At 31.0% G+C, this 20,484-nt stretch overlaps 1 protein-coding gene across 2 annotated transcripts; it reads right to left on the minus strand.

Annotated features, from left to right (window-relative positions):
- Positions 1 to 886: 886 nt before the first annotated feature.
- On the minus strand, positions 887 to 14,069 carry LOC130441226 (toll-like receptor 4). Of its 2 annotated transcripts, none has more exons than XM_056774807.1 (2): positions 13,866 to 14,069; positions 887 to 2,363 (listed from the first exon to the last, which is right to left on the minus strand). In XM_056774807.1, exons 1-2 carry the CDS (start codon positions 13,878 to 13,880, stop codon positions 921 to 923), a joined length of 1,458 nt encoding a protein of 485 aa, XP_056630785.1. In that variant the 5' UTR covers positions 13,881 to 14,069; the 3' UTR covers positions 887 to 920. The 2 variants fall into 2 exon arrangements, with proteins under 2 accessions (XP_056630785.1, XP_056630784.1); XM_056774806.1 differs by lacking the exon at positions 887 to 2,363 and adding an exon at positions 4,802 to 6,441 and having other exon boundaries at positions 13,866 to 14,067.
- Positions 14,070 to 20,484: the final 6,415 nt, after the last annotated feature.

Here is a 20,484-nt window from a genome sequence, read left to right on the forward strand (position 1 = left end):
ATATACCAATTTTGAATAATTCTTCGTTAAACATTATCATCAATGTTTACGTTTTTGGCATTCCACTTTCATCCTAATGATAAATTTATTCTTTTCAAAATGTTTTTATTGTTTGATAACATTTTTTACGGTGCCCTGGCTAATATCAATTGCTTGTGCAACGCTTTCCAATATTAAGTAATTAATATTTCACCGCATTTTTCCTTCATCGTTATAAATTTGAATTTATTATTTTGTATTTCAAGAGTAACATTCCAATTCTTATTATCATCAAACGATGGAAATTCTTTATTTAAAATTCTTCTTCCATTGTTTTGATAAACGATATGTAATCTAGGGCATTATTTCCAAGCTCAAAGACATCATGAAATTAGACAAGGTTCATTATTACTAAGAATTAGTTGTTAGTAATGAGTTAAATTGATCATATTTTGGATAAATTGATCATATTTTGGATAAATTTCATTATTCAAATTTAAAACATTCATTTTATTGTACAGAGTGTTCCACATAAGAACAGACACAGAGCAGAGGCGTATAGGCAAGCCTAAAATATAACGGTTGGAGGCAATTTACTTTTAAAATAACATTTTTGAAACTATTTCTTTTGTTATTTGATCTATAAGAGTAGAAAACGTTCAAAATCTTTTTAGGTTAGGTCACCTCTTACTTCCCGTTCTCAATAATATTATACAAAATAGAAACTTGGTTAGGTTTCAAGTTCAAGGGTTACAAAGAAATGCATTTTTTTCGACATTTTAAACCCTACTGTGAATCCCTATAACTTCCCAGGGATGTAACTTGGTATGTTCCCAATCGATATATTCAATAGTTCAATTCAATATAAATAAATCGATATTTTTCACCAGATAAAGTAAAAACAACATTTTATAGAAAAGAAATTTTATTTCTCAAATATCTTACACTTGTTCTGTATTTCTCCTATAACCAAAATTATTCACATTAACACCAGGTACCACAAATCTTAAAATGAAGATCTGTATATAAAACATTACTCCAGTTAACAAAATTGCAACGGTCATTAATACAAACATCCATATCATAACATTATTATTAACGTAATTAGAGTCCAGCCTTTCAGTAAATGTATCGATTAATTTAACAACTTCTTCGTCGACCAATTTGGGACATACAGTTGTATTAGTTATATAGAAAGTGACGCTGTCGGTTTCTAGAAGAGCTTCCAATTGAGCAATCGTCTTACAAGAAAGCTTGTTATCCCGAAGATCTATGTGCTTCAATCTCGGCGTCCTCAAAATCAAATTCATGTAATCTACATCAACTATTTTGTTATCCGACACGTCTAACGTTATTAAGCTGGGTAGAGCAAATCGACCTGTTACTTTTAACAAACGAATCTTATTTCTAGAAACATTCAAAACTCTCAAATGTGGTAACCCCGTAAACCTTCCCGTGTTTATTTCAGTTATAGAATTATCATTTAGATTTAACGTCGTTAATTTGTATAGTCCTCGGAACAGCCCAACTGGTATATCTCCTAAGTTATTATTATTCAAATTCAACTCTTCCACTGAATTTAAATTGCTGAATGTATTAGGTGCGAAACTGTCGGCAGATAGGTTGTTAAATGATAAATTAATAATCCTCATTTGATTATCAGCTGGCATATTACTAGTGAAATTATACAAGCCATTGTTTTCTAAATTAAGCAAATATAAACTTTTTAATTGAATAAATTCATCGCCGTAAATCTGTTTGATGTGATTATTCTTTAAATTGAGTATCCTCAAGTTAATCAAGGGATCGAAGGAGTTATTGACGGATTGAAGATTATTTTCGCTTAAATCCAATATTTTCAAGTTGTACAAACCATCAAAAGTACCAGGTTTTATTTTTGTTAATGTATTCTTATTTAGTTGCAACACTTCTAGTAAATGTAGTTCTTGGAATACTTTTGGTTCTAAATCGCTTACAGTATCTTCCATATCTAGTAGCTTCACTTTTCTCACGCCTAAAAACGCTTCTGGATAGATAATTTCGATGGGATTGTGCGCTAGTAGTAATTTTTCCATATATATCATTCCTATGAAGGCTTTTGGCCATATTTTCCTTATGAAACTATTTCTTATGTCCAAGTTTTTTATTTCGTTTCCTGGAATATCGAATGTACCTTGTTCGAGAGACGTTAAATTACAGTTAACGCATTCCAAAGTTTCATCTAAATAATCAAATCGATAGTTCGTTATTCTAAAATAAAAGGAACTAGCGTTGTAACAGATCGCAGTTAAGGATCCTCTTTCTCCGTACTTGCATTCCATCGGTTTTGAATAGCCTAAAGTGGATACAATTGTCGCATATAGGATTCCTGATGCCAGGAGGATCTGAAAAACAGAAAATTAATCGAGATTTTATTAAAAAATTTGATTACTTGTTATTTTTGTTATTCAAAAATGCTAGAGACTCATAGACAGTCGGGAAACATACGAAATTGAAAGGGAAAAATTTGAAATATTTCATGAAAGAGGCTAGAAGACATACGATGTTTGCGCAATTATTCTCCAAAAAATGAAAAATGTTGTTTTTAAGCGCTACGATAAAGAGCTTACAACATCTTGAGGAGTAATCGCTGATGTTCTTGTTTTGAAATTTCCATGCATAAGTAGCAAAAATTATGATTTAGAATTTACCTAATTTATCACACTGAAAAATTCTCTACCACTGGAATCAATAAGACTTAAATACTTAGGGCCGGTTTCTTCACGTTCTAATAAAGTGCCAAATAATTATTAACCACATAACTTTAGTAGGAACTTTTATTGACGAATAAATGTTTACCGTTTCTTCACCCTAATAGGTTTAAATCCGAACTAACTTATAAGTATCTATCACTTTATTATGTATTTAAAAATGTTGGTAACACTGTGAAAGATGCCTATATAACAGTCGTCCATGTATTGAATAAGGAAAGAAATAAGCAAAGTGTTTGTGACAACGTGTTAAAGTTAAATGTTGAAGTGGTCGCTAGTTGGAGAAATATGTGTTGGTCTGAAAATTATAGTTTATATTGAAAATAATTGAGAGGAAAAGAAAAAGAAAACGGTCAAAAAATTTCATCATCGGGCAAAAAAAAAACAAATCTTCTAAATCCTGAAAAGAACCCATATTAAATATTTAATTATTTGTATGACGAATATTTCCAAAATGAACTAATCAAATATAGGTATAATAAATAAAAAATCCATTTTTGATAGATATCAAAGGTTAAGTTTCTAATAAACTCTTTAATTAACACTGCCTAATAACTTATTTGGCAAATAACTCGATTTACTCGGAGGTTTACTTTATTAGAAGGTGAAGACACCGAATTTTTGATTATTCGGTATATAATAGTTAGTAAGGACTTTATTAGGAAGTGAAGAAACCCGGCATTAGACTTAATTCATACCAGTTTGGACTAATTCAGCATTCCATTTCAGAGCTAACCTCTCGACTCTATTAAATTCATAAGGTAAGATATAAAAATGATTATTCACATTTCTTTGAAAAAATATTCATGAAATACGATGAAATTTCATTTGCCGAGAAGTTCAATTTAAGAAATACTTTTATACGGGTTTAAGAGCAACAAGAAATGATTAAGTGTCAAACATTGTACAAAATTTGTAGACATTGGCTTGTAAATAACTATTATGAAAGTCCATTTTCAGCCAGGGACAAATTCAATGTTTTTAATGTATATGAATAGGAAATATTGATCCAGACACACTAGCAATAGAAAAGACGCCGACTTCTGCTCTATATTTTTAAACCGAGCCATCAGTGAATATTGAGATTTCATTATCTTTTATGACGGATTTTTCATTCTATTCTTCTGTTGTAGGAATTTTTTCTATCTTTTCCTCGAAGTCCTTTTTTTTATCATATCTGATAAATCCTTCTTTTTCTTCCAATTTCTCCCATTTCCTGAGGGATAGTTGTATTTCCATAATTAGTTTACCACCAAAAGTGATTCTCTCTTAACCGGAAAGCGTTTTCTAAACCTACACCTGTTATTAACAATTCTATAGGCTACATAGGTCCATATATACCTATATAGGTCCATAGGTTCCCATCACAACAATCAGCCATAGATTATGATAGGCCTTATGATTACTATATGCAACCAATATATCACCTTTGGTTGCCATATTACCTTTGGTTTCAGTCCCAAAAAGATTGCTTCAATTGCTTTTTACGTTGTTTTCTCGACGAAAGTTTTGAGTCTATTATGATTCCTGAGTATTTAGCTTCGTCTGATAGGATATTGAGAATACCTTCAAAATTTGGATTCAAAACGACATAAAACAGCAAGTTGCATTTTACATTGTATAATAGATTTATTAAATAATAAATAAAAACTTTGGCAAGTCTTTTCTTTTGAAATATTGCTTTTATACAATTGAAGTGAAAACATCAGAAGACGTTTATAATTACAGCATAAAAAACAATAAAACCAACATGTAAATCGAATAAGGATAAATAACCTAGAGTCACGATGAGAAAAGATTTTGAAGAAGAAACAGGCGTTAGACCTATTATGAAAGAAAGAATAAGAAGATATTATAATTAGAACAGTGAGTTAGTAAACTTTTTATCTATCTAGATGAAAGAATTGATTTGACTAACAGTTGGGTTGTTAATTCGAAAGAAAAGAAAATTCCGTAGAACTGCAACTTGCATGAAAGTAACACAAAGTCGATAAAGTTGTAAATAAGGAATTTTTTATGTTTTGAAACATTCTGTGTATATCATAGCGTTATTAGAGCAAATTAAAAAATGGATAAAAAATGACGGGATTTGTTTATTTACTAAGCAAGTAAGATAAAAAAAAATAAAATATTTATTAATTTCATTTTTCACAAACAAATTGTATCACAAATTTCTAATATAAGTCCAAACGAATTTGTTTTATCCTTGCAAATAACTGTCGTCGCCGTTGTCGATTTCGGAAGATACCAATCGAGCGGATGACACAGCTCTACTAGGTCGGTTTGAATACATATCTTGGTAAGTACGATACTGCATATAAAACAAGAATCCTATACACACAAACACAACACACATCAATACAATAATAGTAACTTCAGCTCCGGATATTCTAGATGGCATATATTCAGCCGTAGCAATCAACGGTTCGGTAATATTTTTTAGAGAACTTTTCGTCGGCACGTCCACGCATTTAAAGGATCCAACTTTTTCGTTATACAGAATATATTTGAAATTATCTTCTTCGAAATACCTAGCCATTTCGTCTTCCAAAGGACAAGGTAGCTTATTATCTTCTAGGTTTAGAAATGAGAGCCTCGGAAGCCTGGAGATCAATCCAACGTAATCGAAATCGATTAATTGATTATATGAAACGTCAAGCGCATGTAAACTGTGCAACGAAAACACTCCAGTGATTTTAATTTCTGTTATATTATTATGAGAACAATTTAATAACTCCAATTGAGGTAATCCTGCGAAAGTTCCGGTTTGCAATAATCCGATATGGTTGTATGATACGTTAAGCCGACGTAACTGAAATAACTTCTCCCATGTTCTTATACTTATATCAAATATAAGATTGTTGCTCAAATCAAGGTTTTCTAAGTTGTGTAATCCTTTCAAGAATTTAGCTGCCAAGACTTCTATAATATTATTCTGTAAGTAGAGGTTTTTTAATACATTGTTAGGCTCCAATTCCAATACGACATCCTTTAAATTGTTGTTAGCTAAATTCAATTCCATCAATCCAGTTAAATTCAAAAATTCGTCTCCTTTTAACGTAGTTATACGATTATATTGCAAATTAAGTATATTTAATGAGGTCATATTGCCGAAAACTCCATTTACGTCTCTTATTCTATTATCTCTGAGATTAATTGTTTTTATAATCGTTAAACCGTTGAATGCGCTTACAGATATAGTTTGAATCAAGTTACTTTCCAAGTTTAGTTCTTCTAAACTATGTAATTCAAGAAACCCGTCGTTTACCAATAGCTCTATTTCATTATGGGATAAATCTATATATTTGATTTTTTTCACCCCCGAAAAAGTGGTCGGAACGATTGATTTGATTTTATTATAACTTAAATATAATCTTTCTAAAAATATCAATCCCATAAATCCTTTTGGACTGATCCTTTCGATGCGACTGTTATTTAACCACAAGTTTCTTATTTGATTGCCTGATATGTCGAAATTGCCGGTATCTATAGTTGTTAGAGTGCAGTTTAAGCACAATACAGTTTCATCTAGCTGATCGAATCTATAAGTAGTGCTTCTGAAGTAGTTTGGATAAGCATTAATGCATGTCGCAGTTAGGGATCCCCTGTCTCCGTAGGAGCATTTTGGTATGTCGCTCTGTCCTACTAAGGCTGGTACCGTCTTTTTCACCAGGGTCGTTACTATCAATAGAATGCAGATTTCTTTTATCATCTGAAAACAAAGGACATGTTTTAGTAGAAATTGACGACGTTATCTTCTTTTTATTAGTTTGCCTATATCCAATTTAGATTTTATGAATCTTTGGTGTCAGTTCTATTAAATTATTTTCTTATTTTCTTGTTTCAGGAAATGCAGGGTATGTAGTCTTTATTTAAGTACTAATCCATTCCTTTTATTGCTCAAAAATATCGATAAATATCGAATACAGTTGGGTTAAGTTATTAAATATTATGTTTGTGAAAATTTGTGCATTCTAATTTAAATTTTATAAAGATTAAGTTACTGATGATAAAGTAATCAAGTAACAATCGTTTTTTAGCATGCTTTTATTAGTTTGGTGTATATGTACGAGTGTGGCCTGAAAAGCTTCCGACCTCAACGTCAAGATGTCACGATTTGTCAATATAAATTGAGTTGAGTTGAGTTGAGAGATTTTTGCTATAATTCGAGCCATTTGAAACGTTTAATTTTTGCCGAAGTCAATAAAGCAGACGTATTCATCACAATTTTGTGGTCGCATTTTTTTGGATTAGATATTTTGAATATCGGTACAAAGCTGAGGAATTTCGCCACTATTGTAAATTTCTGTTCCAATATTTAGCCTGGTCCTTTCGCCTTTTTATCTGTAGTTTTTTTAATAGCATAATTAACTTCATCATGTCATAATCATCAAGAAATCCATCGATGCATTCTAAATCTGTTATATAATGCTGCGTGAAAATTTGAAGATGTTTTATTTGTCGATAATAATTTTTTTTGTTATTTAGATTTAGATTTTAGAATTTAGATCTCTATCTATTTGCTCACATACTATCCTTTGTTCCTTATCTTTTCTTAATCATATCCAATATTTCTTGTTTTCTTTTGACTGCCTTTCTGCGAAGGTGTCTATCCAATAGTTTTTGATTCATTTATTGTAATTTCTTAATACCTTCCTCCACATTTTGCCTATTCATTGGAAAGTTGCTTTTTATTCTCAATATTTTTGTCTTATTATTTTGATTTTAATTGTATTAAATCATAGAAATGTTGTTTAATATAGTGTTAGACCAGGGCATTTACGAAATTACGTGACAAAATTAATAGTAGAAAAAAACAACGCCATCGTGTTCTAGGGGTTAAATAAAAGTTATGGGCATAAAATACATTTTTTGCCTATGCGTTATTTTTTTAAACAATAAAAAAACCAAAAATTCAGTACAAATTTTGTTTTTTGCGTTTTGCGCTGAACCTATGCAAGACTCGTCTTTGAATTGAAAAATCTTCAAAATAAGTTTTTATAAATTGAATTTCGATAATTTTTTGCTTAGATAATTTAACCGAAATGGGAAAATTTTTAATTCTTTAAATTCTTTATAATTTGTTTAATTTCAAATATAAATGTTTCTTATTCACTGAAAACCGAGATCTCGATGTACTTAATCAATGCTCTAAAGAAGGGCCCTGTGGCCCTAATAGTTTTTGCAAAATGACAATTAAACCATAGGAGGCCCTTTTTTTCAAAGGGCTATTCTTGCTCCCCGGAAGGTCCTATCATCATTTGGAAAGTAGCGCTGGAAAGAAGAAGAGTTGAACTAAAAATCCCTCAACTCAGTTTTTTGAATTTTTTTTTGACCTCAAAAAAGTGTTCAAAAAAGGGGTAAAAAAATTTATAAACATTTTATAAAAGTATCGTAATACTAATGTCATATTCGGAAAGCTAGCAAATTAATTTGGGGCGAAGCTAGACATTTTTTTTCAAATCACTGCGGCTTTGTTTTTCAATATTCAGGAATGTTTTTTGCGTCATTTTGTAGGGGACATTTGAAATTTTTATCAATAAAAGTTTCAATAATCTATTAGTGAAAATGTGCATTTGGTAGTATAAGTGACACTGTTTTTGTCCGATGTTCCGCGAAGCCGCGACGGCGGAAGAGTGGGGTTAATGAAAAGAAGCAGAGACGGCGCGCTTAAAAATGATCCGACAGATTTCAAATATGCGGGGCGCTGAAAAATATTAATTATCTCAGTAACTATTGAGCCGATTTTGATCTTTTTTTTTAAACTGGGCTAACTCGTTCAGCTAAAATTAGCTGTCACATTAGTTTTTTGCTAAAATTAATAATTTTCCCAGAATTTTCCCCTCTATGAATTTTGCAATTTTTTGTAAGACTTTATTAACTAAATAAATGGTTATTCATACTGGCATAAAATACTTTGCATTCTAGGTGGAAATACTTAATTTTATGGGGAAATATTACGTATATACTGCTTTACTTGAACGCATTTATAGGTTTCATACAAAAAATTTAAAAATACTCTTTTTTTGTATGTTGTTTATGAAAATATTTTTTTTTGTACCCTAATACTGTGAAACAATAATTTTTCGGCTTGAATCTTAATACTACGTATAACATAAATGAATAATTAATTTCAATTATTAAATAAATAAAATTATTGAAGCTCTGATATTGACATTGGTATTACGATATTTTAATAAAATGTTTAAAAAACAATAAATTGTTTTTTTTACCCCTTTTTTGAGGTAAAAAAAATTCAAAAACTGAGATGAGGGATTTTTAGTTCAACTCTTCTTCTTTCCAGCGCGACTTTTCAATTGATGATAGGACCATCCGAGGAGCAAGAACGGCCCTTTGAGAAAAAGGGCCCCCTATGGATTCATAATAATAAACAATTTAAAAAATTTAAAATTTTCTCCTTTCGGTTAAATTATCTAAGCAAAAAATTATCGAAATTTAAATTATAAAAGCTTATTTTGAAGATTTTTGAATTCTCTACAATATTGTCATAGTAACAAAGACGAGTTTTGCATAAGTTCCGCGCAAAACGCAAAAAACAAAATTTGTAACGATTTTTTGGTGTTTTTATTGTTTAAAAAAACGCATAGACAACAAATGTTGAATTTTATGCACATAACTTATATTTAACCCCTAGAGCACGATGGCGTTGTTTTTTTTCTACTATTAATTTTGTCACCAAAAGCCTTTTTTTCGTAAGTGCCCTGGCCTATGTAGCCTTTTTAGTTTTGAGTTTATTGTAGCAACTATGGGATTTTGGTATGACTTGATTAGTTATTAGTAAATACAAAACTAAGATCAATTTTAGAACCTACATTAATTGTTTGGGATTACCAATTACGTACTCAGGAATCATCACTGGTAAATACGTAACTGAAATCAATATCTTGAATATCTGTTAAATTCACTTCACACTCCAATTTCTTCTAATTTCATCATGACTCTTTTCTTTTGAATTATAATTTTTAAGATATCCCTTATTTGCAAAAGACTACCGTCTAGATAACACAACTTAATAATGGTGTCTAGATTTGGGTGGCGCCAATTCTACGTCAGGGTGTATTAAGATAGGTTATCGGGTAGGATTATCAGTATCGGAATTGAATGTGAGCGACATGAAACAATATTGATATGATAAAATAAATATATATAATAGAGAGTTCAAATATGTGTATATTTGTTTAACATTTGATTCAAATTGTGGTGGAAAATTAAAGTTTTGGTATAAATCTTAGTAAAATTTCTGTTCTTTTAGAATGATTTGAAAAATGGACAATGACGATGAGAGATTAAAAAAGTACTATCAACGTTTAGATATAGAAATGGAAAAGAATAACTTTATCTATTATACTATATTTTTTGAACATGTTTCACTGTGTATTTTGTTGATTCAAATAAGAATTTCAAGTCCCTTTTGCTATAAGTTTTCTACTCGTCTTCTACTCTTCTAAAATTAGATGAAATTGCAACCGTTCCAAATTTCCTGCCCGAAAAACGTCGACTAAAAGAAGTCATCAAAAACAAAATATTAAAATGTTTCATTATTGTTTGAATGGAAGCCTGCCCCATTGAATGGAAAATGAAGATATAGAAGACTACAACGGAGCTCTTAAAGTCATACAACATACAGCATCAAATTACCAAAATGGTAAATGCGCCTTACAAAGAATAGGCATAAATAAATAGACTGCTGTCGCTGAACAAAATGATGGGTTTCTAAGGCTAAGAGAATCTAAGCTTTATTTTGACGATCACCTTTTGATAAGACTACAAATACACCATTTGGGACATTAGGAACTTCTTGTGGTATGACGATATGAATTATTGGTATAGTGAGTTCCAAACATATTATAGTTTTTTATATCACGTCAGATAGCATGAAGTAAGAGGTAAAATAATCATTTCGTAAAGATAAATTTTATGGAATAACACATTAATGCCATTGATTCCATAAAAAAATTTCATATCCGACGTATGAACTTTTATCACGACATATAAGGATATTTTTAACTGTCAGATTTTCTGTACCAGTTACTAAGTGTAACCGGTGACCTTTAACATCGGTTATTTTTGCTTATCTTGTTGATGCAGAGGCGGATTACCCAAAAACAACACATACACAAATAATGTGCATATTCAACGTAAATATATAAAGCCCAAATTTCTCCAAAAACTCATACATAACAATATTTTTCAAATAAAAGGATAAATTGATTAGCTGGTACATTTTGGAAATCATTTTGTTATTGTTTCGTCTTAAAGACGGCAGTATTCCTCAACGAGGATGGATCTTCTTTTCACAATTACTCATGACAACATGGGTTAAAAGTTATAACTTACATGTTTGTATAATTTGTATATTTCAATTAAATCTTGTCACACGTTCGTTCGGTTTGAATCTTCTAAGACGTTTTCTTCAGTTAGTTTTCTAAGCGTACATTAGGGTGGGCACATAATTTGTCACTGTAACTTAAACTTTTGTTCTTGTCTTCATTTTTAACCAAAGGCACTTGAGGGTCTCTTTCAAAGATAGAATTGGACACTCCCAATTATTCTAAGAGTTTTATTCTGAAACCTTTGAAGGATTTCATTACCCATTTATTTTCTCTTTGCGAAGATATGCTATATCCATCTATATGCATACCCAGATATTCTTTTTTCATTATTCCACTTATTAATGCAGATTTTGATTTTATTTAAACTTCCTTGTGAATTCTTCGATGTACTTTGAGGACTTGAAAGTGTTGCAAAAATTGCTGTGTCATTTGCAAACGTTGCTATTTCTGTTTTCCTGATGATTGGTAGATATTTCACATTGAAGCCTTTAATACTGCCAAAGTCAAAAGGTCAGGGATCTGGGATCTTCTTAGGATCTGATTGTGAGCTCCATAAGGTATTTTTGGCATTGCAGTTACCAGTCACAAAAATCAGTTTTCTTGGGTTTTGAATAAGTTATCAAAGTATTTTTTCTTGTCATTTTGTTTCGCTGGGCGATAGATGGCAGGGACCTCTCTGCTATAGCAAAACCTAGTGTTTAAATATTAATTTTCAGCCACCGTTTCTTCGCTTCTCCTGCTTCATCAATCGTTGTCAAAGATGGTCTTTTAGAAATGCAAGTCGTCATTTGTTCTTTTGTGAGAACAAACTAGTCAGATGGAACCAAGTTTGAGGATTATGATAGATGCTGCAACAGTTCGTACTACAAACAAAATTTCTTACGATTCTAATAGAACATCTCGTCTTGAACGACAGAGCTTATTAAACATTTAAATATATAGGAAGAGAACTTGATTCAAAAAAGTACAGATATAAAATTTCTTCCTACAATAATTAACAAAAATAATTTAAAATGTGAGATTATGAACGGAAGACAGAGTACCAAAGAAGCATAATTGAAAATATATAAAAACGAAGTCGATAATTATCTAGGCTATAAAAATAAGCATAAAAACGAAAAAGGGAAATTTTCGGATAGAGGGACATTTGTAATGGAAATGAAAAAAAAAATATAAAAACATAATATATAGAATTTGGACAGAATAGAGAAAAAACCATTAATTCGCCGATGGATAAAGATGAAATCCACCAGCTTTAGTATAAAGAGATAGTCTCGTTCTTTTCTTTTCCAATGGGATAGGGACATTTACATGTAGGTTTTCAAGATAATCGTGTTAAATTATGTTAAATTCCCTTATTGTCTATACATCCGTATAATAAATTATTTACTATAAGTAGGAGCGGTTACATCTGCGGCTGTATTATTTCCTATCTTCAGTCATTTCAATGAAAAACAATTTTACCAGGCTACAGAAACCGAAACCTGCAAACCGACTATTGATATACAGATTATACTGGGTTCTCTAATTTAAATCTACTACGACACATGACATAAAAAATGACTGTCCAAACATTCGTTTGAATCTTTATTGCAAACGAGCTTTTAATCAGCATTAAGCATCAACCATTTAATGAGTAATACATATATAATATATAATATAAATATGATCATATATATTTTGTATCCTTCGTGTATTTCCAGTAAGAAACCATTGCAAATTGTTGGAGCTCAATTTTTCCTGTAGACTTTGTTTTTGATATTATTTCCATATTTGACTATTGATCGGATATATTAATTCGATTACAAGCAATCTAATCACGTGTGAATCTTTTATTTCTTCCAAATACATCAGATATTTGCATATTTAAAGTTTTGGTGAAGGAGACGGGTTCTAGATAAACTATTCTCATTGTTAACATTAACACAAAATCAAAAAAATAGTTGTTTCGTAATTTGAAACTAATCAGAAAGTGAATTATCAATTATTATAATAGTTTATGAGGAAAAGACAATAGACGTGAACAATAAAACGAATACAAATATCAGAAAAAAATATAAGTAAATTAGGAGAGACGCACTTTTTTGTTGACTAGATCTAGAAAAAACGTTCGATGAGGTAGACAGGAACGGCATATTAGTGATCGTAAAAAATAGAAAACGAAACAACAAATAACATTATTAGAGCACCAAATAATAATACAACGAATGCTATAAGAAATGTCAAAAACCTGCGAGGAGAATGACAGGGATGTATACTAAGCCTTTCTTGGTTGTTTTTAATGGAAATATAAGAAAAGCAAGAAACACAGCGTGGGACATTGGAACCTGGAAGAGATCGAATTATTGGAATCCATTCATTATTTTTATAAATTGATTCATACTATTCATTTCTAGCCTAAGAGTTTCTAATTTATGTCTTTTTTCGTATAATTACTTCTTCTATTACTTTCTTTTTGATAACTTAGTTGTTTTTGAAATTATATTTATACTAGTGATCTTTCTAACTATTTAGCGTCCCTCATTTTCGTTTTGTTTCTTACTGTTTCTAATTTTTGTTTAGAATCTTTCTTTTAAACATGATTATTGATATATTGAAGCATATAAAACTAGTAGTTTCAGAAAAATTTCACTTTAAATCCAGTGTATATCAACATCCTAGTAATTAACCACTGTTACCATATTGTTTACAGCAAATTTCAATCATTATTTTAGAGTTTTAAATCAATCATTAGTCATGAAGTTCTAGTTTAGAGCAGATAGTTAAAACAAATGATACTTACGTTAGTTTTCAACATGTCTTCTGAATCAATGGAAAAAAACTAAAATTCAGTTTTCAGTCCAACTATTCACAGTGTGGGTTATCAAAATAGGAAGAACGCACTAAATTACGATAAGGGAACTACTTATGATGAGTTTATGTATACGATTAATAACTAACTGACCGTTATCGTTGTTTTTTCTTTATGTTAATAATATTTGCATTTATTTTTCATCTGAACGCTTCATTTTATTTACATTAGAACACAGTGGTGTACTGTACTTTAGATTTGAATTGTCTTGATGAAGACGTGCAAGAGTAAATAGAATGTAGCAACTTATAAATTAGTATAATTTCAAAGAAAGTATTCAATCGACTTTTTTGCGAAATGAACCAATGAAGAGTTTAATATAGATGCGAAATATATTCTTTTTTATTTCACTTAATCCTGTTGCTGTATAAACAAGATTCCACCATGTTGGAATTTCTGGAACCGTTGGTGAATTCATACTGACCATACTGTTTACACTACAATTACACCAACACTCACACTCACAATTTTAGCAGAAAAACTTCTTTGATGACTACGGAACTATAGAGTGGACTGTAAGGAATTGGAATTTCATCCTTATTTAATCTGTTCTTTAGCATTTAGCAATTTCGATGCTTCCAAATGCATCCAAAATTTTATTATTGGATAAATTTTCTTAACAATTTTACATTATTAATATGATTATGACTGGAAGCGTGATGTTTTGGTTCGTCCATCCATGTCTGGGAACAGAAAATAATCAGAGGGAGCTAAATCTGGCGAATTGGGTGCATGAGATAGCAAATCAAACTTTAATTCATTAAATTTGGCCAGTGCAATTACGGATGTGTTAGCTGGTGCATAGTCTTAATGAATCAACACTTTCTTCTCAGCCAAATTCTGGTGTTTTTGCTTGATTTCTCCGATCAAATGTTGCAATTAGTTGATAGTTTTTCCTTTGTCCACATAGTCTATTATCCCTCGCGTATCTCAAAAGACCGATGTCATGACCTTGCCTGAAGATGGAACGGTCTTTGTCTTTTTTGAAGCCGGTTCTCACTTTTCAATCCATTGTTTTGATTGTTCTTTTGTTCTGGGCGTGTAGGGATAGACCTACGTTTCATTTTTGTTCCAATGTGAGCAAACGCGGCACCCATCTTGCGCACAGCTTTCTCTTGTCCAAATTTTTGGTTAATATGCGATGTAACGCACTTTTTAAAATGCCTAATATTTCTGCTAGCACGTGCACTTTCAGTCGACGATCATCCAGTAGCATTTTGTTCTTCAACATTTCTGGAGTCGTCACCTCATTTGAGCGATGCTGGTCTTCACAGGTCGGGAGGCCTCGTTCAAACTCTGCTAACCAATATTTTACTGCTGATAACGAAGGAGTAATCGCACACAGAGTAGAATCTAGTTCAGCGAATTATTTTTTGCAAATAAGCAATTCACATCTTGCCTCAGTAATGGAGTAGTATTAGTCCTAGAAGCTATAGGGATATATGAGGCTGAGAGCTCTTCTATGCCAACTCTGGATGAAAAACAAATTGCCGTTTTACACCTACCAGAAGAGCAATATGGAAGTGCATAATATGTGATATGCCAACTTGAAGCAGTCGAATGGATATACGCGAATTTATCTCGCTTTTATGTATTATTGGTACCACTTCTTTGTAATAATTATTAGCGAAATCCGAATCTAGTACGGATGTTCTTCTTAACGCAAAAAATCATGCTCTGTCTAAAGGGTTAAGAAAGTTTCCTTCAAATCTTTGTTACAATAGCAAACTATCAGACTGTTTATATTTTCCATGCTCAAATTCTTTAACTCAAATTTTTGATCGAAAATTTATTTTTAGATGAAACGTGTTATTTTCTTCATCATAATTGCAACAAGTTCATCATAATATAAATAATATTTAACCTAACAAGCTGAAATTATCTATATATTCGCTGTTGTATGTGAATGTAAATGATTGATAAAGTGAAACCTTTTTAAAGCTCGAACGCCAGAAACGGCCCTAATTTCTATCGATCTTTCGACCGCCCGCGATATGACGGTGTCACCAGCAGGATTGCAAGATCTAGTGAATTTTACCACTCTTATCTTCCACAAATACTTAGATTATAACAGATGCCAGCGAGAAAATCAAATCACCTTCATTTACATTAATACGCCAGGCATTTGTTTATTAATATTATATCGATGTTATTAGTATGCATTGTTTTGCCGTGACAAGTTATTGATTTTAAACATATTAAATCATGTTTCTCATTCAATTTGACACTTGATATGTATTTAAAATTAATTTACACAAATTCCACTATTTAACAAATAAGCAAGAAAAGTGTGATCTGACAACGCTGGTTACAATTAGATGTGAAATTTCAGTACAGTACAAACAGCCTGCTCCCAACAAGAATTTTCAAGTTTTATAGGATTCTTGAGAGATTTTTGCACGGAAAGAAAAAGCAATAATTTTTTTAATCTCGTAACTGTTTCTTCAAGAATGCCGCGTCTTGAAGTTGAAGGAAGTAAAAAAACTTTTCTTACAATTTCGTGTTAAAACTTCTGAGGTTTAAGAACAAATGAATTCATTCTTGCTGATGATGTGTTATTGATTATTTTAATTTTTTAATTTTAATTCTTTACGTCTTCAGTAATATACCAGTGGATAAATGTCAAACGGGTCCTTGTTCGCTTTGCGCATGCGCTGCGTCTCGGCGGGTACTTTTGAAATAGTATTTGTTGATTGGTAGAATATTATTATTATTGAGGGATTAACTTCATGTCAATAAAACATATTCATGAAATTAAAATTTACTCGAAATAAGTTCAAATTGAGCTTTGTTCCAATCTTTTTTTTTGCATATTATTTAATTTGATTATGATATTAATTAACAATAACATCCTTCGATTACAAGAAACTTCAGAAAATTGGATTTGAATTAGTTGATGATTAGTTTTGTTTCATCAAAATGTTGATACCAAAAATTGATATTTGTTAACACTAACACCACTAATTACTAACACATTGACCACATTCCCTTACAATAAATTGGATTTATATTCATTTGTTAGTTTTGGGATTATAATGTAAAGTATTAAATGAAGAGATTTCAGTATATTACTATTTATTTCAGATTGTATAAATTGTTACAACAAATAACTTTTCCTTAACATTACTATTTTTCCAGACCAGGGGTCTCCAAACTACAGTCCGAGGGCCACATCCGCCCCGCGAACAGATGTTGTCCGGCCCGTGGAGAGCTAGGATACTTGAAAACTCCTTTTAGAGAACATATTTTTTATAGCAAGTTAAATTTAGTTTACTGAAGTATTCTAATTTTAGATTGAATAATTATTAATATGACATCTACATTGATATGGTCATGGACTAACAGCTCATAACATTGTTGTAGGCTTATTGTTATTGTTTTTGTGATAAGTTGGATAAAGTAGCACAGAATTGTAGTACGTAGTAAAGACATCTATAATATGCAGTTAACTTCAGTATATAATAACTAACAAAGTATTGAAATGAATCCAACTAACATTTTATACATTTTAAATAAAAACATAACTTATAACAAGCATAATGACATATGAAATACTAATGAGATTTATGTAATTGATATTTTCCACTGACAATGGTTTGTAGTTGTGGACTAATTTTACTTGTACCAATTATTAAAAGAGATTTACGATGCTCATTAGTTAATTTAGATCTGTAAACATTTTTTGTGTACTTCATTTTCGAGGTCTTCTCACACAAATAAGTAGTACCTAAAACAGAAAACAGCCCACGAGCAAATTGTCAAATTGTGTCTGTGGAAGACTCTTATAAAATGAGTTTTGATATTTGTTCTTAATTATATCACTGTACTGTAAATCAATCATTTCCATTTGAAGTTCCTGGGCTAGGGTTTCAATGTCAGTATCAAAAGGATTCTGAAAAATGTTAATTTGAATCGCAATGGCATCAAAGTCCGAGAAACGAGTATCAAAATTAATTTTCAAAGCACTCAAAGTTTCGATTGCAAAATCGATAGGAATCGATGTGAAAAACATTTACTTCGTAGTTGTGATTGAAACAGTATCAATTTCTTCCGGAATGATTTGATATTAGTATATAAATCAGGAAGATGCTGGTTTTCTCCTTGAAATCTCAAATTCAGTTCGTTCATATGTTTTGTCAAATCAACATAGAATGCTAACTTCCACAGCCATGCGTTGTTTTGTAATTCAGTAAGAGGGCGATGCTTTTCATTAAAAAAATGGAAGGAAAATTAATAATAAGATTTATGAATTATGTACATAGAAATATGTAATACATAGAAAAGTACGTATAACATTCAACTCAGGACAATTAAATAATCCAGTCAAGACACACAAATATATTTACACGTAAATATTAACGCAAATTGTTTGATGGTAGAGAAAGATATCAAGTACAAAGTTTCTACTATGGAGGGTAGAGGTAAGAAGCTGTGCTACAGAAAGTGTCCATAAAATTCTTTACGTTAGGGAGGCGCTACTATCTCATGAGTGTAAATTTTAAATCAAGCGACGACTCAAGTCATTTAAAATTTTTTAACACTGCATATTCAAATAAGACGGACGAAAGACTGAACTGAACGATCATATGATATCTCGTCCGACAGGAGAGCCATTCTTAAATTTTGAATTATAATTTATCGTCTACAAGAGGACAGTTTTTAAGCTAAGATCCCATATGAGATGGTACTCCTTACCTCTACCCTCCATAGTTTCTACCTGTTGCGTTTGACGACATTTGACGAGCACTGACCGCGCAGACGACGTTACGTTCCAGGCCATGCGCAAAGCGCGCAAGGAAAAACGGACCCGTTTGACATTTATCCACTCGTAGTAATTTAAATCCTTTTCTTAAAACGTCTCTTCATTGATATCAAATTTGGAAGAGTTTGAGTTAAAGATTTTATTTGTATTTAATGATCATATATATCATAAATCCAGTAATTATTCACAACTAAAATAACTAAAGATGGTGTCAACACAATCGACCAATTGTGGCTCTTATTTGTGTCAAATAGAATGGTAAAAGCGACTAGCATCAACTCAAATTTGCTCTGATATATTTCAATCCTCTTTATATAAAAGGGTTGGAAGGAATATTTAGCAGAGTGGGTTTCAAATTGATTTATAAATCCAAACAATACATTAAAACAATTGTTGGGCAATCCTAAGGATAAAATACCAAATTTGGAAAAGGTATATATGAAATAAGATGTAGTTATTGTGACGGAAAGTATATTGGGCAGACTAAGAGGTCCGTTATTGTCCGCTTTAATGAGCACATAGCTCATTAGAAATAGAGACGGACCGGAAAATATTGGGTCATTTCATTACAAACCACTCCATAATTTAGTAGTCAAAGAATGAATATGAATATTCCCACCAAGGAGTTTATACCCGCTGTAATTAATTTTCGCGGAAGAAGGTTTATTGGAGAGAAAATTTTATATAAAACATGTAAGTCAAGTTATTAGATTTTAGTTTACCTTCAGTTTCTGAAGACGATAACTTGGTTATCGAAACGCGCGTCAGATAGTGTAATTGTTAGTGTTGATGTAGTGGTGGTATAAACAGTGTATTCAGTATCAAATTTAATATATTTTTATCCTATGTACAATTATGCTCATCCAATCTGTGGTAAGAACTAGAAAAATACGAGGGCCATCTGATGGATGAGCTACTTTATATTGAAAAATTATATAAATATTTTTCAAATTAATCTACTTTTACCTTTTCAGAGTTAGTTGAATTAGTTTTTAATTTTTTCAAACCATGTATGATTGATGGTCAACAATCTCGTTGATCAAAGTAGCTCCAGTCCTAATTAAATGTAAGCAGTTTTAGCATTCGAGTTTCATTACATTAGCATTTAAACATTTGCTTTCCTAATATTCGGGTAAAAACAGATTTAAACAACTCTACAGCGAAGTTAGAGTTAGGTGAGTTGAATTGTTGATATTTACATTAGGGAAGAAAACAAATTTCAACGTTCTGAAATGGAACAAAAATATTACGATGACTAGTATTACAAGGTCTTCCTGCATTCGAAATAAATATCAATTTTATTAAAATGATAACTAAAATCCTACGCAAAAAAGATAAATTATATAAAGTAATAAAAATATAGGAAATACATCGAAAATATCAGAAATTTTTATATTAGAAATTTGTAACACTTAAAAAGTTTAAGTATAAATTTATTTTATTCCTAGAAGTAGCTGACACATATTGTTTTAATAACCATTGAAGATGTATTTGGTTTATGTATACCTGATACATGATTGTATTTTTGCTTGGTTATGCTCGGACGGAACTATTACTGGTATGTAAGTCAGCTAGGTGGTCTTTCATGCTGGTGACAAAACGAAAATTCTAAACTGGCGACTACATAGGTCACTTTCTCATTCTGTAGTACATTTAGTTTAGCACTAGAGGTCTTCTAAGTCCTTGGCTTCAATTGTGGCCAATATGAACCAAATTGAACTTACGCGATGACAAGGTTAATAGAAACCAAATTACGTTAACAATATTGTTAGACAATTAGAAGTTAAT

This window comes from Diorhabda sublineata, chromosome 3 (genome assembly GCF_026230105.1).
Source record: "Diorhabda sublineata isolate icDioSubl1.1 chromosome 3, icDioSubl1.1, whole genome shotgun sequence".
NCBI lineage: Eukaryota > Metazoa > Arthropoda > Insecta > Coleoptera > Chrysomelidae > Diorhabda > Diorhabda sublineata.